The sequence below is a fragment of the Pempheris klunzingeri genome, chromosome 13, assembly GCF_042242105.1.
Source record: "Pempheris klunzingeri isolate RE-2024b chromosome 13, fPemKlu1.hap1, whole genome shotgun sequence".
NCBI classification, from domain to species: domain Eukaryota; kingdom Metazoa; phylum Chordata; class Actinopteri; order Acropomatiformes; family Pempheridae; genus Pempheris; species Pempheris klunzingeri.
Window position 1 is genome coordinate 1,229,492 of NC_092024.1, and position 18,724 is coordinate 1,248,215.

The window sequence follows — 18,724 nt, forward strand, 5'->3', positions numbered from 1 at the left end:
AGCAATGCATCTGTAAACACAAACAAATGATCACAGATGAAGCATTTCCAGAATCCTGCCATTGCACTATTTTTTTATCGGCTTGTAAATATAAAGAACCCAAAGACGTAGTTCAACTTGATTTCATGGGCACTAGTCTTTTTACCCCTTTCTGTCCTTACCCAACAGAAAAAGAGCATCCACATCCCCATCCGGAGCAAGTACAACCGTGTGACTAAACGAGCTCGCTACCTGCATGAGAATCCCTCCTGTATGCTTTGTAACATTCTTCACCGCTATCTGCAGCAGGCCGACTACTCTGTCATAGAGGAGGCTACCATGGTCAGTGCGAGAACTCTGAAGCACTTCTTTTCTGTGCTATCTTTTTAGGAAACTCTCCAATATGACCCTCTGTAGTTTAATGACTACTAAAATTTATATACGTTCTCAATTGGACAACAGGCAGCAATTATTTTAAGTGCTCTTAAGCACTCTTGGCTCCCCTTCACTATTTTAATTAATCCTCTACCCGTGGGCACTAATCCAGTTTTCTGCTCTTCTCCTTTCCACCCCTAGAATGACGGTGTTCCCGCTCTTGTGACATTAAAGAAAGGTCTGGTTGCTCTGGCCAGACAGTGGATGAAATTCATCGTGGTTACTCAGGGCTTCAAGGCTATTGGGCTAATGAGGCCCAACCAACTTACCAAACCCAAGGAGCCTCAGCAGAGCCTGGGTGAGACCATCTTGGGCCTGGACAACGGCGCTGCTCTGCAGAGCGACACCAGCGCCGACGGAGCTGAATTTGAATTTGACGCAGGTGGGAACTTGCAGCTTTCAGTGTGCCAATATCGTTTTGACCCAGCCATCTGCTGCCACAGATGGACTGAGAAACTCCTAACCTCTACTTCTCAGTGTTTGTACAGAAATGAATAGACTGCCATCAGTGTTAATGAAGAGGAGATTTAGAAATAAATGACATAGTATAAATCTCCCGATATTACTGTTACAGCAGTCACATGATTCTTCTTGGAGTTTAATTTTATGTTGTTATTGTGAAGCCACAGTGAGTGAACACACCATGTTGCTGGAGGGAGCATGCAGCCGCCCCCCGCCGAAAGAAGCAAACTCGGGCCCCGTCAGCGGAGTGGAGATCATGAGGAAACTCTCCAAGTCCCATACACACAACGAGTCTGCACTCAGGATAAAGGTACTACTTTACCAGTTATCTGTTGTAAATCCAGTCCCACAGCGATAAATGCAATAAATATGCATTAATATTTCCAGGGCTGCAACTACCATTATGTCCATTATTGATTTATACTCCAATTTTTTCCCCTTAATTGCTCATCTTTGAGAAGAAAAAGAAAAAAAAGCAAACAGTAAAAACAATGTCCTGTTTTGTTTTTTTTTTTTTTTTTGGAAAATGAGCAAACACAATGCCAAATCAATGGATTAATATTCTCTTGACTAACTAGTTGATTAATCTACTAGCTGTTTCAGATCTACACATTTCCAGACCTGTACTGTTCCACACTGCATGTAAACCAGATCATGTAGTTTTATTCCTAAATCCAGCCTACTTGTTCAGTGAAATACTGCAGAGTTTCACAGAAAAAGATGAGAGGTTGAAATAAATGCAAAGTCTTCCAGTGCAGCCACAACTTTGAAGCCTACTTTGTAGCTACCAGGATTTGTTAGTGTTAATTCTTTATTTCCCGGAGGAGGAGAATTATAAAGCGAGCTATCGGAGAAACAAAGTGGATATATTCTTCTTTGAGGAATACTCTTTTATTTTTGCTGGAGCGCATGAACAGCAATGTGCCCAAAATGGCAAAAATAAGAATAAAATACACTCACTGAAAAACAGTCTAGTTGAAATGATTAGCTGACTAATGGATTTTAATGTCATTTTTATTATGAAAAAAAAAATCTAAATAGTGGCTAATCAGTTAATAATCAGCAGCTTTATTGATAGTGAAAGAAATCAGTAGGTGCAGCCCTGAAAAACACTTCTAAAGTGAACGTTATGGGGTACTTTAAAGTAATGAACAAATTACAAGTGACATATCACATCAGACAGTGCTGTCCTGACGGTGCTGTAAAGGTGATTCCACCACTGAAAAGTCAGGAGGATCAGAGCTGACACTCAGTTGAGAGATGACCCTTTCCTCTCCCTGCCAAATTAAACTGTTTTTTCTATAGTACCACCTCAGTCTCTGAGGCTGTTCATCTCTTTTGTAAAATAAGTATTACCTCAGCTTTGGACTATAATGGATCATGGAAGTCTTTCCCACTATCACTGTCTTTAAAGTCTAAAAAGCCACAGGCACGTGACTGCAGCCTCCTCACAGTAATCTGTACATTTGTCACACCCAGGGCTCCCATCCATACCAGTCTCTGAGCTACACCAGCGGTGACACAGCAGCTGACTCACCCGCCCATGTGAGCCGCGCCGGCATGCCAGCCAAAGACAGCCCCAGGAAGGAGAGCCTCCTGAGCAATCTGACAGGCAGCTTTCGGAGTCTGCACAACCTGCTGGAGGGCATGCCTCAGAGGAACGAACCGTCTGCTGCCACTGCAGCCAAGAGCAGCTCCCTCACGCGCACAGGTACTCAGGCCTGAACCGACGCTGTGCTGCACTGCTGCTAACTACAATGTGTGGAAAGTTCTGGTAACCAGGATACAGTTGATTTTCATTACAACACGTTAAAGTCTCCTTGTCTTTGCTGCTGCAAGGCTGACCTCTACCGTTCAATAGTGCGAATAATAACAAACCAAAATAGATTCACAGATTTGTCTCTCCTTGAGCTCAAGCCCACAGGGAACAGCTATGCAGCATGAGTTATTTACTTTATTTCATGCTCTTAACATTCTGCAGCCTCTGCCTATATCGCCTCACATCATAAAAGCAGAAATACATCCATGCTCTTGCAAAATTATCTAACAAAATATACCAGAGAGAGAACTAAATAATAAAAGAGTAAGTGGAAAACGAAAAGCGTATCCTCTATGTTTTGATTCCTCATTCTAGCAGAAGACCGTGACTGTGTGAGTGAGAGCTTGAAAGTTGCACAAACCCGACCCGATCCTTGACCTTCGACCTAACTTTTCTGATTTAGTGTAACTGCATGTGCATGTGAACAGCTGCTGTGTGATGTCCAGTCTGTATACTGCTCCATGATGTAACAAGCTCTCAATCTCGTTCTTGTGGGGCTCAGGAAACAGCCTAGGGACGGACATGCTGACCGAGCACCCGCTGCTGTCGGAGCCCTCCTCCGTCAGCTTTTACAACTGGATGTCCAATGCTGTGGGCAACAGGACGGGGGCGGGAGCCCAGGAGTCCCCGGTTAACCGCTCCCAGCACAACAGCTTGCAGACAGGTCAGACATTGTGGACTCTGCTCATTGTATGTTTATTTAAAATCAATATTTTGGTCCTTTAATATTTGGTTGATTTTTAATTTTTTGTTCTGTGGAACCTTGAGGGCAAAATTATACAGTTTTTTTTTTAATATTAAATGTTTTGTCATAATGCTTTTTGAATAGATACCAACTACATGACTCTCCAAGTTGAATGTCCACATACTGGTGCTGTTTTATTAGACCCACCGGATGCCCCCCTCAACCACTACCCGTACCAACAACTACCAGCAGTTAACAGTCCAGAAGGAGGTCAGGGATTGTTGCTCAGTGTTGTGCCGATGGTGTTGGTGAACTAATAAGCTGACTAGCAGTTAGTTTGTTCCCCCGTTGTTAGTGTAATAGTCACCTAGAACTCTGTGTCAACCTATACCACAGGACATCCAGGGAACAGGTATCTTGTAGTCTAAATAAAACAACATTAATTCACGTTTTATTGTAGCAGCAATAAATGAGCTATCAATTTAACAATGGATTGCCACCATGTATGGATTGTTTTCTGTGGTTGTAGCATTTATCAAATTATTCTGAAAGCAGAAGTTTGAATTAACAATGCAAACCTCAGTTTATAGCTTTTAAATTAAATTAGAATGCATCGGCACCTCTATCTCACCAGTTGAGATACTTTTGCCAAGTCATCAGCCAATGTTGAGTGCTAATCCAACACCGTGGCTATTTTTATCAGTTTTAAATCTGTATACTTCATAGGTTATTAGTGGCTGTCTAGCACAGCTACCCGCCGACATGTCATTAAAAATGTGCTTGGCGATGTGTTTAATATCAAGAGCCCAGTGGTTATTAGACTCTGGAATCCCTTGTAATTGTGCTACAGGCCTGCAGCAGTTATTGCGATGGATAGTTAAAGTCGTATTGTTTCCTCACTTTTGACTTCCTGCCAAACACTCTGCGAGAACCAGAGCAGATTAGTGGAGTTTAGCAACCTCAAATTTGGTTCATCCCTCACAGCGCTGCTCTTTCCCACCCTCTGTTCCTCTGTACGCCCACTCCATCTTCTGAGTTACAAACTGCCGCACTCTGCATTTGTTTCATCCTCTCTCAATAGAAGTTTAATATTTGGAAACACCCACTTGCAAGAGAAAAGATGCATCTTAACTTCACAACTTAGCAGAGCCCGTCCGGTTGCAATTATCTGTGTGACTGTGAATATTATTATATTTGTGCCGAAGACGCCAAGACTACGACGATAAATTATCTACCCATCCAGGTGTCAGTCAGTGACAGCACAGCAAATTAATTGTCGCACTTCCCCACAAACAAATTAAGTGAATGCGATGTGGCTGTTATAGAGCTCCAAACTGTGCATAGCACTCTCTGTCAATGTGATTATGGCTTTCCAGTTATTCACTCTAACATCTTTGTTATGAGGAGCCGGAGTGTTTGAGTGTTTCACCCTACAGCACTACATTGCTCACTGCTGTGCACCCTGCCACTGAGCTGCTCCTCTGCTCCCATGCTGTGGTGTGAATATATTCCTGAATACCCAAGCCTCTCTTCCATACACCCTCAGGTGGCACGTGTAACCTGCCCACAATCCCCTCGGCGTCCGACTTCAACACGGTGCTGTCAAGCGACCAGAACACCCTGGACGGGACTCACTCCCAGCACTCCCAGCATAGCACGAGCCAGGACGACATGGCCGACATTGAGGAGGGCAACCAGTGCCCGGCTGCCGTTCAACTGGCCGATGCTCAGGTGCCATCTGTCTGCATTTCATTCGTCATTGTTGTGCTTTCTGTCTAAAATTTCACTAGGCAGACAATCAACATGATGTTCGCAGCATGTTTCAGAGTTCATAAAAAAGAGGGATTTCTTAGTTTTGCTGGTTTGCTGTATGGTAGATCCATATGCAGCTGTTGGAAGCTCTGCCTGCAAGGCTCGTAGTTCAGTAAACACATCACCTCCTCAAAAACCTGCCTTCGTTTCGTGCCTTGATATCTGTTTTCCACCCTTAGGTTGTTTTCAAGCCTTTGCTGAGCTACACAGGCATCCAGGCCCAAGACACCACTCCTCTTAGTTACAAGATGTATTTCGGAGAGCATCTGTCTTTTTCTGGCAACCTAGAGTGTCTCAGAGCAGACATTGTCGACTCTGACACCTCCAAGGAGCGGAAAAACAAAAGATCCAGGAGGTAAAATAAATCTTAATCATAACACATGAATGTTACAACAATAGAAAATGACTAGTGTGTTCGTTCTCTTTCCCCTTTCTTGCTAATGTGCTAACAAAGTATAGAATGTCTGCTAAATACGTATGTAACCTTTGCTGTATTTTAGACAAGGCATGGTGAACCTCCCTCCCCTGGACTTCAAGCCGGCTCTGCTGATTGAGACATTCAGCCTGAATGCAGTGGTGATGGAGAAGTCGACCAGCGCTCCGCAGGGCCCCACCGCAGCTCCACTCTCCTTCCACGACCTCAACCGCCGCCACTACAACACATTCCACTGTGATTTCACCACAGCCTGCCAGGCCATCAGCCAGCGCGTCGACATGGCCCTGGTGCGCCTCATCCACCAGTTCAGCACCATGATTGACGACATCAAGGCGACGCAGACCGATATCAAGCTGAGCCGCTACACTGCTGGCTCCGCCTCCCCAACGCCCACCTTCAAGGCCCGACCATACCGCCACTTCAGGTCCTCTGACTTCAGCCGCAGCTCCCGGGGCAGCCTGAACGGAGCGGGACGCAGCGGGACACAAACCCTGAAGAGCAAGAGAGGAGTGGGTGGAGGGGGAGGAGGCGGCGGCGGAGGCACAGGCGTCACTGGTGGGTTACCACCTAACGGACCTCCATCAGGCATGGACACTCTGGGGAGAAGAGAGCCTCGAGGGCGCAGCTCCCTCGGACGCTCAGAGCGACGCACCTCTAAGGTAATAATAATAAAAACATACATTTTATACACTCTTGAGGAGTCATCGTTTAAAAACACACATTTAGAGACATTTTTTCAATGAGTTATAGAACGTCTCAGTGAATTACATTGCTAAGCAACAGCCTATTCTCATAATGAATGTGTGGACTTCAGAATATTTATGTTTTCACATTTGAAAAGGTCCCATAGATTCTCCAGTTTCAATACACATGCAGAATTCAGGAGCCCAACTGTCTCCTTTTCATCATACAGTAGGTACATGAGCACTTCAGTTTAGCTTATCTGGCTCAGATAGTGTTGAAAAGTCTCTATTTCTTGGCACACCCATCCAGACCTTTAAATACAATCAGGAAAGAGAATGAATTGTCAGACTACCATTTTCTAGACACAAACCCTAGAGGGAGCCAGTAGATAATAAGAATTTCTCAGAACGGGCACCATTTACTGTGTTTGCTGCTGCCTTTTGACCCTGTCTTGGCGAGGTCTCTTCTAAAAGCTCTCTTAGTAAGAAAGTAACTTATTCAGTCCACAGTTTGAAAACATGATAGAATCTGGCTTGATTGTTATCACCAGGATAGTTTTTAGTCTTGTGCTTCAAACTTCAATAAGCTAAACATTTTTGGAGTGAATGGATTTTTAAAAATAGTAGAAGAACATGAAAGACTTCCACAGATATAATCTAAACCAAGGCTCTGTGATATCTCTCTCTGCACAGATAACTGAGCTACTTTCCTTTTATACTAAAGTTGATGTCATTAGTTGCTGTTGTTGTCTTACAGATCTCATTACTTTTCAGTGTTGTCAAGGTTTATAACTAAACTGTTACAGTAAACAAGCAACAAAAGGAGAAATGAGTGGGCTCTTTATTTACCCTTCAGCCCCATGATGCATAATGTGTCATTTCTATCAGTTTCATGATGTGGAATATTGTGTAACGTCCTCAGGTGTCAAGAAAGGGCTCCCGTGACGTGGCGGACCACATGGCCATCCAGATGGACGACTCGGACTCCATCACAGTGTCAGAGCAGAGCGAGCCATCAGCAGAATGTTGGCAGAATATGTACAAGCTGCTCAACTTCTACTCCCTCATCTCCGATCCCACAGGAATCCTGGAGAAAAGCTCCCCAGAGAACTGCCTTTCAGGTGGGAACCAGCTCCCAGCACTCTCTCAGCTCCTAATTTCCATCCTTTATCCCGATCCCATTTTTTTCTGCTTGTATTTTTCCCTTGTGTTCCCTCCTTCCACACAGGATTTTTAAAGATATTTCTGTTCTTTTTGATTTCCCTTCATCCCTTTTTTCATCTCCACCTGCACCCTCTGCTTGCCTGACAAACCTCGCTGTTCCGTCTCAATTCCCTCCTGACACGTCCTCTTCCTCTCCTCCCTCCTGACCAGAACTGCAGGTCTTTGTGTCTTTGCTGTTTCATAACCTCTTCATTATACAGGTCTTAAGTGCTTATGGCTTTCAGTCTTATTTATACTGCGTACACACTACAGAGTATGTATCCCACCTATACAAAACACTCCAGTGCTGTTATCTTGCATGCAGTTAATTCTTTCTCTAATTCATTGTTATTAATAATGCGCTCCTAATTAATATATCATAATGCTGTATATCCACTATGTCATGTGTAAAACGTCCTTTTTACTGTGATGTTTATTCATTTCTAGTCAGTTTGTCCTGATCTTACCTTGTGCTGCTGTTACGACCCCACGTATCCCCGAGGAGTTCATTAAGTATGAGAGTAGCTTGTCGTGGTGGGACAGTGTTTCAGCAGAACAACACTTTGATGCAGTGACAGAATGAGTTCTCCGGGGAATAGAGCTGTCAGTGAAACAAAGACATCACGGTCTCCTGTAATATAAATAGTAACTATACAGTATGATCGTGTGAATGTTGTGTAATTAACTACGAATCTCAAATCAAACTCCCATGACCCCAATCCCCCCCATCCCCTTTTCTGCAGAGGGTGGACGTCGGCCCTCCGAGCCGCTCTGTAAAGTGATCTTTGAAAACGAGCAGCAGGACCCCAACACTCCCAACAAGCCCCCGGGCGCAGGAGGGCGGCGGCGGAGCCTGGTGAGCTCCGAGCCCCAGCACGTCACGCTCATAGTGTTCGGCATCGGCATGGTGAACCGCACCCACCTGGAGGCCGACATCGGCGGGCTCACCATGGAGGCTGAGCTGAAGAAGATCCATGGAAGCTTCACCCTGAAGGAGAAGATGAAGGGTTAGCCTGAGTTCTTATGTGTTTTATTAGCTTTTTATTATTTTTCTTAAGCTCGTCAGTCACTTCAATGCAAACTGGTTACCTATGCACTGACCTTAATGCCCCTTACGTGCTGTGAAACTTTTCTAAAACATCTATTTTTCTGTTTAAGAGTTTGAAGCTTTTGTATCTTGATTAAAATCGATTCCATACACAAAATCCAATTCATTTAATATCTATAAAAACAGGTAAACCGCAGTTCTTGGTTGGTGAAAGTTTGTTCTGTTTGATTTCAATGCTTCTTTCATGTGTCCACAGATATCCTGCACCAGAAAATGACTGAGACGTGTGCATCGGCACACATAGGAGGGGTAAACATTGTTCTGCTGGAGGGCATAACGCCCAACATCCAGTACGTACAAATTCTCTTTACCGTCGACTAATTAAGGAAGTGATTTAACACACTCATTATATTGTCAAAAACTAAGCCTCTTAAGTATAAATGTTTTAAGGTCTCCTCTTGAAAGGAATTCTTAGAAAAACAGAGGTGAAATTATCCTTTCAATAGTATAATAAGATAAGATAAGATAGATAAGATATTTATTTATTGATCCCTCAGTGGGGAAACTTTGCTGTTACAGCAGCTCAAAGGGACAGACAAAAAGAATAAAAGCACACAGTTAAGAATTAGAAAAACTAAATAGCAGAATATAATATAATATATACAGTGGTAAAAACCTATGTACACAAAAAAATGTAATTACAGAGACAACAACAACAGGGTGAAGTGAAGTGGGGTGAGAATTATTGTACAGTTTATGTACACTGTACAATAAACTGTACAATAATTCTCACCCCATAATAGAGTGTATTGATCCTAACCTCCAGCTTATGATTGAGGTTTCAGGTTGGTAAGGCTTTTTAAAAAACTTAAATAATTCTTGAGTTTTCATCATGTATTCTTTTACTTTTATCATTTTTGAATGATAATCTCAGTGGTATTAGAAATACATTTGTAAAATCCCAAATGTTAAACTAAAAAGTGGGTGCAGTGTTTTCCACAAGCGCTGGTGCTCAGCGGGAGCCGGTTACAGACTCCTTTTCACCCAGGTAAATTAACAGCAGTTTTTGTTTTCACTGCAAGCAATTTCCTCAAAACATAGCCACAGCAATCAGGTTACAGGCCTCGTAGTCAAGCATTTAGACAGGCTGATGCATCTCCACGCTGCTTTGATTTGGCTCAGAACGTCTACTGCTGCTTCAATAAGAAGCTTCTTTCATCTCATTCTATTTAACAGATGCACCTACTGTGAAAATAAAACTGAGACTTAATCCTATTTTCATACTGTACTTCACTAAACTGCACCCGTGTGTTTGAACGTGTGTATGCCAGACAACATGGCACTTACATAGTTGTTGCTGACGGCAACTGAAAAATTCAAATGCAAGTAAGAATGATTGCAGTGCCACTCCACTTGTTTTTCAGCTCGCTGTTTGATTCAGACTATCGCAGGACATTGATTAACAGCAATCAACAAAATGCTCCAATGCAAATGTGTTGGGTCACAATGAAAGCATTTTGAGACATTTTCTTTCAGATACAGTTTCCTTATAACATTGATTGTAACCCTGGTTCCCCTTGATGGCTGAGTTTACTGTGAATAACAACAAATGTAAGGGAGCTGACCGTAGTTTGCTCATGGAAAACTGTGTTGTCACCTTATGGTGTCTCAGAACTGTTTCACACTTTCTTCTTCTTCTCTTCTTCTTTTTTGTTTTACATTTCTTGTCTTTCTCAACTACTTGCATAGACTGGAGGATTTCCCAACATCTCCCACCAGCACTGCTAAACAAGAGTTTCTGTATGTTATTGCTACCATCTAGGGCTCACATGCATTCGTCGATCAAAAACACAGCTGATTGCACTTCCTCCATTTGTCGGAGTCGCCCGTCATCCCTGTGTATTCTCACTGAGCAGTTTCTCAGGACGCTCCTTGTTCAGATGTTTGTGTGCATGAAGCCACTTTCATGGGTTACAAAGACCGAATGGTTACTGGCCCTGTTGATTTTATGAAAGCAGGAAGTTAGCTGGTTTTATTTTATTCAAGTTATTCTTTGAGAATGTCTTTGTTCTTGACTCGACATTTACAATCTGACAAAATACTGAAATATAATCAGTCTGCTATTTCAGTTTCAGCTGAAGAAGCCAGCTAAGAATATAGAAAACGTTGTGTTTGCTACAAGAGGCCGAATGACAAATTGTTTTCTGAATAAGATACCTTGCATTCATCTGCCATAGTGTACAATTCATTCCCTTTTTCATTCATCGTGGACCATGTGTCACCATTATGATTCCTTGTGATCAGAGAACTGAATGCTGTCCCGAATCTGCATGGTGTTCCACTGTTTGGTGTCATCTCAGCACATCAGTTCATGTGTCCACCTTACCCGGGAGAAAAATAGATCATTAATTAAATTTCAGTCCTGTTTTTAACTCCAGCTGACTCTGTGTTTCAGAACGGTGGTCAAATGCAACATTGCCAAGTCCCAGGCCTTGTACAGCGCTCAGCGGGGACTGAAGACCAACAATGCAGCTGTCTTCAAAGTGGGGGCCATCATGATCAACATCCCCCAGCACCCAGCTACTTTGCACAGCATGATGGTCCGCAGCTCCCACCAGCTCTCCAAACAAATCTCTGACCTCATCCGCCAGCCCTCCAACATGTACGGCCGCTTCATTTATCTGTCTTTTATATTTTCAACAAATTCTCATTTATAGCATTTAACAGTAATTAGACTCCAAAACCTTGCAAACTTGTTGTCACGTTTAAAGTCCATGATGAATCTGTCGTGCAACACTTAATGCGATTAGTCTGTAATCTATACTTAATAAGATCCTCATAAGAAGCCTTTTCATCTACATAAGTGACAGGTTACTACAGCATATCAACAGTGCTGCCAGTTAGCTGCTGCTTTCAAAGCCTGTATGAGGTCTGTTTCCATGGTAATATTCTGAATTATGTTAATATATTTATAGAGTAGGTGTGCTGAGGATATTAAACAATTTTTCTGTAATTTGATGTCCACAGGCATGTGAGCCAGCTCTGCATAATAATACACACACACACACATACAGATATAACGAAATCAAAGCAGAAGTAGTAAATGTTCAGTGTGTACTTAATCTTTCAAACAGTACATCCCATAAATTTTGGGACTGATGTGTAAATCTGAGCCACTGGATACCAAATCCAATCCAACTATTAGCATAACAACAGGTACTTGATGGAGCGCCACCTTCACATACCGTGAAGTGAATGCTTTTTTTTTTTTCTTCCCTTAACAGTCAACCCCCCAATCGAGAGGACACACCCACCCCACAGCCCTCGGACAAAGCATCCAGCATCAATCAGACCCCCGTAGAAGCCAATGAGTTCCCTCAGCTTCCCGAAGGCCTGGAGAAGAAGCCCATCGTCCTCAAGTTCAGCGCCATGATGGATGGCATCACCATCGGGGCCGCCCTGCTGCCCTCGCTGAAAGCCGAGTACAAAATGGGCCGCATGAAGAGCCATGGCATGACAGGTGTGTGAGAGTGTGTTATTGAGAAGAGATTTATTAGCGTTACATTTTCACGATGATGCAAACTAATTAACTAAGAGCTGTTTTCCCTGAAGATGTCTGAGAAGACAGATTTCACATCTGATGTTTTCCTTCTTAAAGTCATTCTATTGGTGAAATTGTCCTTCTGGTGTTAATACCAACATTACAGCATGCCGGGTCACTGCAAAAGAATAATTAATCATAATTCTTCTCTTTGCTCTCCTTCACTCCTCCTCTGTTTAGGGGCCCAAACCAGTTTCACCTTTGAGTTGCCAAACCACAAGCTTTGCTTCCAATCAAAAGTGTCCCCAGTAGACATGTCCACGATGCCGCCATCAGCCAGCCTCACCCTGCCTCCAGTAACCATGTCAGGGGAGTACATCATGGAGGACCACGAGAGCCACTCAGACCAGGGCTGGGCACCTGACGACTTCCCAGCAAAGCAAGGAAACTACCTCCAAGGCAACTACCTGCGCTGTTTAGCTGAGGTGAGAGGCTTCTGATGGGAGTTCACATTTGTGTTTCAGGACATTAAATAAAATGAAGAGTTAATGATTAGCCACCAAGATGGATTAACAGAGCAGGGTGTGTCGATTTTCCCTTACTTGTCTCCTCTGATATGCAGATTGGTTCATTTGAGCACAACCTGACCACAGACCTGCTCAACCACCTGGTCTTCCTGCAGAAGGTTTTCATGAAGGAGGTCAACGAAGTCATTCAGAAGGTCTCAGGTACTGTACCAAAGACCAACACACACATGGGCTGTAACGGCCTCTCAGATCAATACACTTAATCTACTCTTAAACATCTGACCATTCCCTGCAGTTTTCTACAGCCGAAAGCAACTTCTTTAGCCACTGAAAAAAAATTGTTTTCCACATAAAACAATGCCTAAGGCACTGGCACAAGCCCAGTCATGTTTATCTCCACAGCAGTATTGTCTAATTCACTAAGCTTGATTAGTGTAATTTCCCGACAGGGAGAACTGTGAGTTTTATGCCATAATAAAGAATAATGTTAACTAGTCACATCAGGAAGGAGCCTTTAAATTAAGTTGCACTGAGACTCCTTAGGAACTCACACGCAGACACCACATTATCCCACCATATCAGACGTTATCTAGAATTTCACAACAGTCTGTGTGAACCTGTGGGGTTGACTCGTATACTCTCTACGCATTCAGGAGGAGAACAACCCATCCCTCTGTGGAACGAGCACGACACCTCAACAGATGCAGACAAGCCAAAAATCCTGCTTTATTCCCTCAGTCTCATGTTCAAGGTATCTCAAGCTCCGGTTCTTTCAGCATTTGAAAATCAAAAGCAAATTCGTGTTTAGTCCAAACTTTGTGTTGTTTTAAGAAATGTAACCAGCAATGGGTTTTTCTTCGGGGAGTTTTGTTGTATTTTGAGTGTCAGTTAAGCTTTGAGGATTTTTTTTTTCCTCTGAATGCCGTTTTCTTGTTCACAGGGAATCCAGATGACAGCCACCACTCCTTCCATGCGAGCTGTGCGCTTCGAGACGGGCCTTATCGAGCTGGAGCTATCCAACAGGATCCAGTGCAAGGCTCAGCCTGGTGGCAGCAGCAGTTACCTTAAGCTGTTTGGCAAATGTCAAGTCGATCTCAACCTGGCTCTAGGACAGATAGTCAAGCACCAGGTAAGGATCAGCCTCATAGTAGTGAAATAGTCTGTGAGTCACTCTGTGAGTTTTCCAATGAAATAAAAGATGCAGTCACACAGAATCCACACTTTTTTCTTAAGGTCTGTTCCTCTTGTGTTTGATTAGAGTAGATTGCTCTCTGACGCTCTTTCTCCATCTATTTTACAGGTATACGAAGAAGCTGGCTCGGACTTCCACCAGGTGGCGTACTTCCGAACTCGGATCGGTCTGCGGAACGCCCTGCAGGAGGAGATCAGTGGCTCCTCAGACAAGGAGGCTGTGCTCATCACGCTCAACAGGCCAATCGTTTTCGCCCAGCCAGTGGCGTTTGACAGAGGTTTACTTTTTCTCTACATCACATCCAATATCAAATATCAAAGCTTTTCCTGTGTATTTAAGTAAACTGGTGAAATTTGAAATAAAACTTCAGCCATCAATGTCTCTAAATCTAACATGTGCACCTTCCTGCAGCGGTGCTCTTCTGGCTGAATTACAAGGCAGCGTACGACAACTGGAATGAGCAGCGCATGGCCCTCAACAAGGACATCCACATGGCCACCAAAGAGGTGGTGGACAAGCTGCCAGGCATCCAGCAGACCTCAGCCCAGGCCTTCAGCACCCTTTTCCTGCAACTGACTGTCAACGACCTCGGCATCTGCCTGCCCATTACCAACACATCTCAGGTAATTTGTCTCCTAGGTCAATGTGGATGTAGATATCCGAGTTCCTTAATTGTAGTTGGTTGGTTTCCTTCAAGGTCAATAAGATGAAATATTCACATTGACATATGTTTTTCATTTTTAATGCAAGTTTTATTGCAGTGTTTCACTCTTCTGCATAGAGGCCATGTTTTGCATATGTGTCGTATTTAACATAACGCACATAATGTCTCAACTTTAAAAGCAAGTTGTTTCAAACAGCAGTAGTTTCCATTTTCTCTGTATTGAAGCAAAAGCGCCTTTATTAAGAAACTAATTTTAACTACAGACAATGAAAGTACGCAGGAGTCGCTGTTGGACTTTTAATGTGAAATGGTTAATTGACGTTGTCCCCTACTTAAAAAGAAAACTATCACCATCTCTATCAGCACTTGGCAACATTTGCTCTGCCAGTGCTCGTGATGTTCATTTTGCTTTTATCTTGTTTCATAGCCTAAAAACACGATTGCAGTTTTGTTCTTCTTTTGTCCATAATTTCATTTCCGTATGATGATAAATTCATCAAAGAGAGAGAGATGTGCCATAGTAGCATTCATCAGACTGTTTCCAATCAAAAAGATTTTGCCAAATGATTCATCATTATTATTCTTAAAATGTTTATTGTAACTAATGATATGTAATTTAATATGAATAACCCTTTAATATTGGTAATATTATGAATGTTTTTGTTTTGATAGAAGATTTACATGACTACCCATACACACTAATAGAAATCTTTAGGGGAAACACTGGATTTTAATGAATGGACCATATTAGTTGTCTTGTTATACTGACAGTATGTCCACAGAGACAAGATATACCAGCTGTTATGTCACACTTATTTCCATAGAGAGGACAAGTACCAGTTACGGAGGGCATCAACTCTGAAGCTGGGGCCAGCACATCAGTAGGCCGGCATAAAAATGCACGAAAAGTAACCTACAATTTATTACATCTCTTGTGATGGCTTGTTGTGGGACAATGACTGTGATCAATACTCTTCCATGACACAAGTACACTGCATCACAAGTGCTCTTTTCTCTAAAAATGCTAGGTCATACCAAATTTTAACAATCGAATCCCCCTACAAAGCTGGCATAACAACTAATGAAGCTTGTGCTGCTGCCTGAGGTGTTTGGGGTGTGTCCTTACTTCATACTAAAAAGAGGTTATGCCAGCTGGTGTCCAGAGTATTGCTTATCTCTTGCCAAAATGGAAACAAGGACATTTTTTTCAGGCTAATCTCTCAGAGACTGCCATGAAATTATACAACATTTAACACACAGCGCTACAGTGCTGCTCATGGCAGGTTCTGATTGCTCTTGTAAGACCAAACATGGGGGCCTTTGGAAATTACCTGGATTCCTGCAGTAATCGCTCCAAAGCTGTGGTCTGATTTTGATCCAAGTCATAATATTCGATAATCAGTTACTAAGGAGGTAAACGTGTTTTTACCTGCCTTCAGTTATGACTGGGGTGGTGGTCAGACCCCATTTAGGAGCAATGCAGAGTTAATCTATAAGTTGAGGTAATGTTGGCATTTATTCAAATCCTGCAATTAAACACAATCTAACAACCTGCAAATGTTGGTAACATTTCACTCAGGTGTAGTTACAGCAGCAGTGCTTATTAATTCAGTCTTTCATTAGCGGACTTTGCAGAATACATAATTGTTTTGGAAAACTATAATGTCATGATTAGAAGTAATGTGCCAACACACTGACAGCAACTTTACAGAACTGATAAAGAGGACATACATTAGCGTAGAGTGCAGTGTTACCAACTAACTCTGTCTTTTCTGATCACATGGAAGTGGGTTCTTTTTCCATCTACATGTACACGTGAGGCCTGGCTAACCCCTCTCCCTCCCCCTCCGCCAGGCTAACCACAGCATAGATTTTGACACGGGCTCGGCTATGGTCCTGACCATTGAGAGCACACTGATCACCGCCTGCTCCTCCGAGTCCCTTGTAAGCAAAGGCCACTTCAAGAATTTCTGCATTCGCTTTGCCGAGGGCTTCGAGACCTCCTGGGACGACTGGAAGCCTGAAATACGAGGGGATCTGGTCATGAATGCTTGTGAGTTGCACATTCTTATTAAATGTGAATTTTGTCCCATATACAAACAAAATATAGAAATGCAGAGGAACATTAAATATGTACTACAAGGGTCTGTTGCCATGTGATCAATGATGCGTTTGTTTGATGTTTGTGTGTGGTCTGTGTACAGGTGTGGTCCCTGACGGTACATATGAAGTGTGTTCTAGGACTACAGGGCAACCCTCTGCAGGCAAGTTCGTTTTACTAACCTCTGGTCTATAAAATATGGATTACACCCAAAAGATGCACAATAAGCACTACGCTGTTATTTTGCATTAATGTTATCCATATCCTGTGCTGCTCTTTCTTTCCTCCCCCTCCTGGCTGCCTCCCCCTCATCAAACAGAGAGCAGCAGTGCTGGTACCTGGACTCTGAATGTGCTCTGGAAAATGTGTGGTATTGATGTTCACATGGATCCCAACATCGGCAAGCGCCTCAACGCTCTGGGTAACACCCTGACGTCACTGACGGGGGAGGAGGACGTAGACGACATTGCTGATTTAAACTCTGTCAACATGGCGGACCTTTCAGATGAGGATGAAGCCGACACCATGTCGCCCACCATCCACATGGTCAGTCAGGAATGGGTTCATGTTCATCCCTGCTTTTTTTTATCTGGCCTGTTGTTTAAATGATACAGTATTTCCACCACATATAGATTTAGCCACCTGTCATTTAATATCACTCACTATTATTTGTGATAGCACGTCGTAATGTGAAAAATATGAGCTCTGCTTCGTGAATCCAATTAGGAATTTTTCAGAGGATGTCTATGATATCACTTTCTTAGTCATAGGAAAGTATTCTCTAAGTTATGGTAGAAAAATGAAACCTATGAGCAGTGGACATCAGCAGTGATGGTTGTCAGGAGTTAAAGGAATAGTTTTACATTTTGAGGAATATGCTTATTTGCTTTCCTGCTGAAGGAAATGGGAAGATAGATATCACTCTCAGATACTGTATGTGCGTCCAATATAAGGCAAGGAAACAGGCAAACGACTCACCTATCTCTGTCGGAAGGTAACAAAATCCAATCTGCAGCATTTCTAAATCGACCATTTGGTGTTTTCTGGTGTTGTCTAGCAGCCTCATTCTGAGTAAATTATTCCACAAGGTCACTGCATCTGGCCAAGAAGTAATCCGGCCAGTTTTCGGGGTGCTGATAGGCAGACTGTTGCCTTTGGACAGACCTTTTTTTGCTTCGTATCTGACAGACATTCAGTGATAGTGGTATCTATCTTCTCATCTGTCAAACTCTCAGTAAGAAAGCAAACAAGCGCATTTCCCAAAATGTCAAACTATTCCTTTTAATACCTCCTCATTACATGTGAACAAATCTACATGACTTACCTTTAAGCTTCAGAAGGTACAGTCTGACTCGAGTCGTCCATTCTTCCACCTCTCCATCCATCTGTCCCTGCCGTTGTTTACAGAGTCCAGAGAGCCAGTTCAGCCCTCGGCTGACCTTAAGGAAGCGTCTGGTAAACCACATCCTGGGCCTCAGCCCCAGGCCTCAGAGTGTGTCTGTCCCAGCTGACTACTTAAACTGTGCATTGCCTCGCCTCCAAGCAGGCGGTGCCAGGGCCCAAAGACCTCTCTCCTGGTCCTGTGTATGTAGCCACCCACAGTGTTAAACTCTTCTCTGGGCTGACAAAATCACATCTCAGTCACCTGCAGTTATCAGATGAAGGTTGTGGATTCCAAAATGCTGAGCAATGCTCTATCATGCTTTAAACTAGATATGGAGAACATTGTCGCTTAGCATTTGCTTTCACTGCCCTCCTCATTAAGGTTCAATCATGGGTGAAAAGAAATAAATTAGTGTCGCGCAATTCCTTGTGGCAATACAGCTTTTTTTCCCCTCTTGCACTTGGAGTGGAGTGGTGGTGGTGGTGGTGGTGGTGGTGGTGTCTGCTGTTTTGTGATATTTTGTGTGATACCCGGTGTGTAGACTGAACTGCATATTAACTATTCTGATTGAATCATAACTATTGAAAAAATTCAACTTCAATCAGAGAGATTTGGGAAGAACAGCAGCTGCCTGGCAGAAAATTTTACAGAATTAAGTTTTTGGGTTTGATCATCAGGGTTGTTTCATTTTGTCATCAGTTTTATCAGATGAACATGTTTGTTTTTGTGTGTGTGTGTATGTGTGTGTCATTG

The 18,724-nt window shown here is 43.0% G+C and overlaps 1 protein-coding gene across 3 annotated transcripts in view; it reads left to right on the forward strand.

Moving 5' to 3' along the window:
* Positions 1-18,724, forward strand: part of kiaa1109 (KIAA1109 ortholog) — a 65,361-nt gene that overhangs the window by 26,863 nt on the left and 19,774 nt on the right. The window contains exons 41-64 of one of the 3 annotated variants that reach the window (XM_070843034.1): positions 169-321; positions 556-796; positions 1,038-1,186; positions 2,356-2,587; positions 3,198-3,359; positions 4,927-5,111; positions 5,372-5,547; positions 5,693-6,287; positions 7,234-7,432; positions 8,258-8,521; positions 8,819-8,912; positions 11,018-11,224; positions 11,847-12,082; positions 12,344-12,588; positions 12,726-12,831; positions 13,284-13,381; positions 13,571-13,759; positions 13,931-14,099; positions 14,234-14,445; positions 15,311-15,394; positions 16,341-16,539; positions 16,691-16,754; positions 16,911-17,133; positions 17,995-18,171. In XM_070843034.1, coding sequence (XP_070699135.1) covers positions 169-321; positions 556-796; positions 1,038-1,186; positions 2,356-2,587; positions 3,198-3,359; positions 4,927-5,111; positions 5,372-5,547; positions 5,693-6,287; positions 7,234-7,432; positions 8,258-8,521; positions 8,819-8,912; positions 11,018-11,224; positions 11,847-12,082; positions 12,344-12,588; positions 12,726-12,831; positions 13,284-13,381; positions 13,571-13,759; positions 13,931-14,099; positions 14,234-14,445; positions 15,311-15,394; positions 16,341-16,539; positions 16,691-16,754; positions 16,911-17,133; positions 17,995-18,171 — 4,659 coding nt within the window. The remainder of the gene's footprint in view (positions 1-168; positions 322-555; positions 797-1,037; positions 1,187-2,355; positions 2,588-3,197; positions 3,360-4,926; positions 5,112-5,371; positions 5,548-5,692; positions 6,288-7,233; positions 7,433-8,257; positions 8,522-8,818; positions 8,913-11,017; positions 11,225-11,846; positions 12,083-12,343; positions 12,589-12,725; positions 12,832-13,283; positions 13,382-13,570; positions 13,760-13,930; positions 14,100-14,233; positions 14,446-15,310; positions 15,395-16,340; positions 16,540-16,690; positions 16,755-16,910; positions 17,134-17,994; positions 18,172-18,724) is intronic. The other 2 variants (XM_070843035.1, XM_070843036.1) reach the window with 2 other exon arrangements.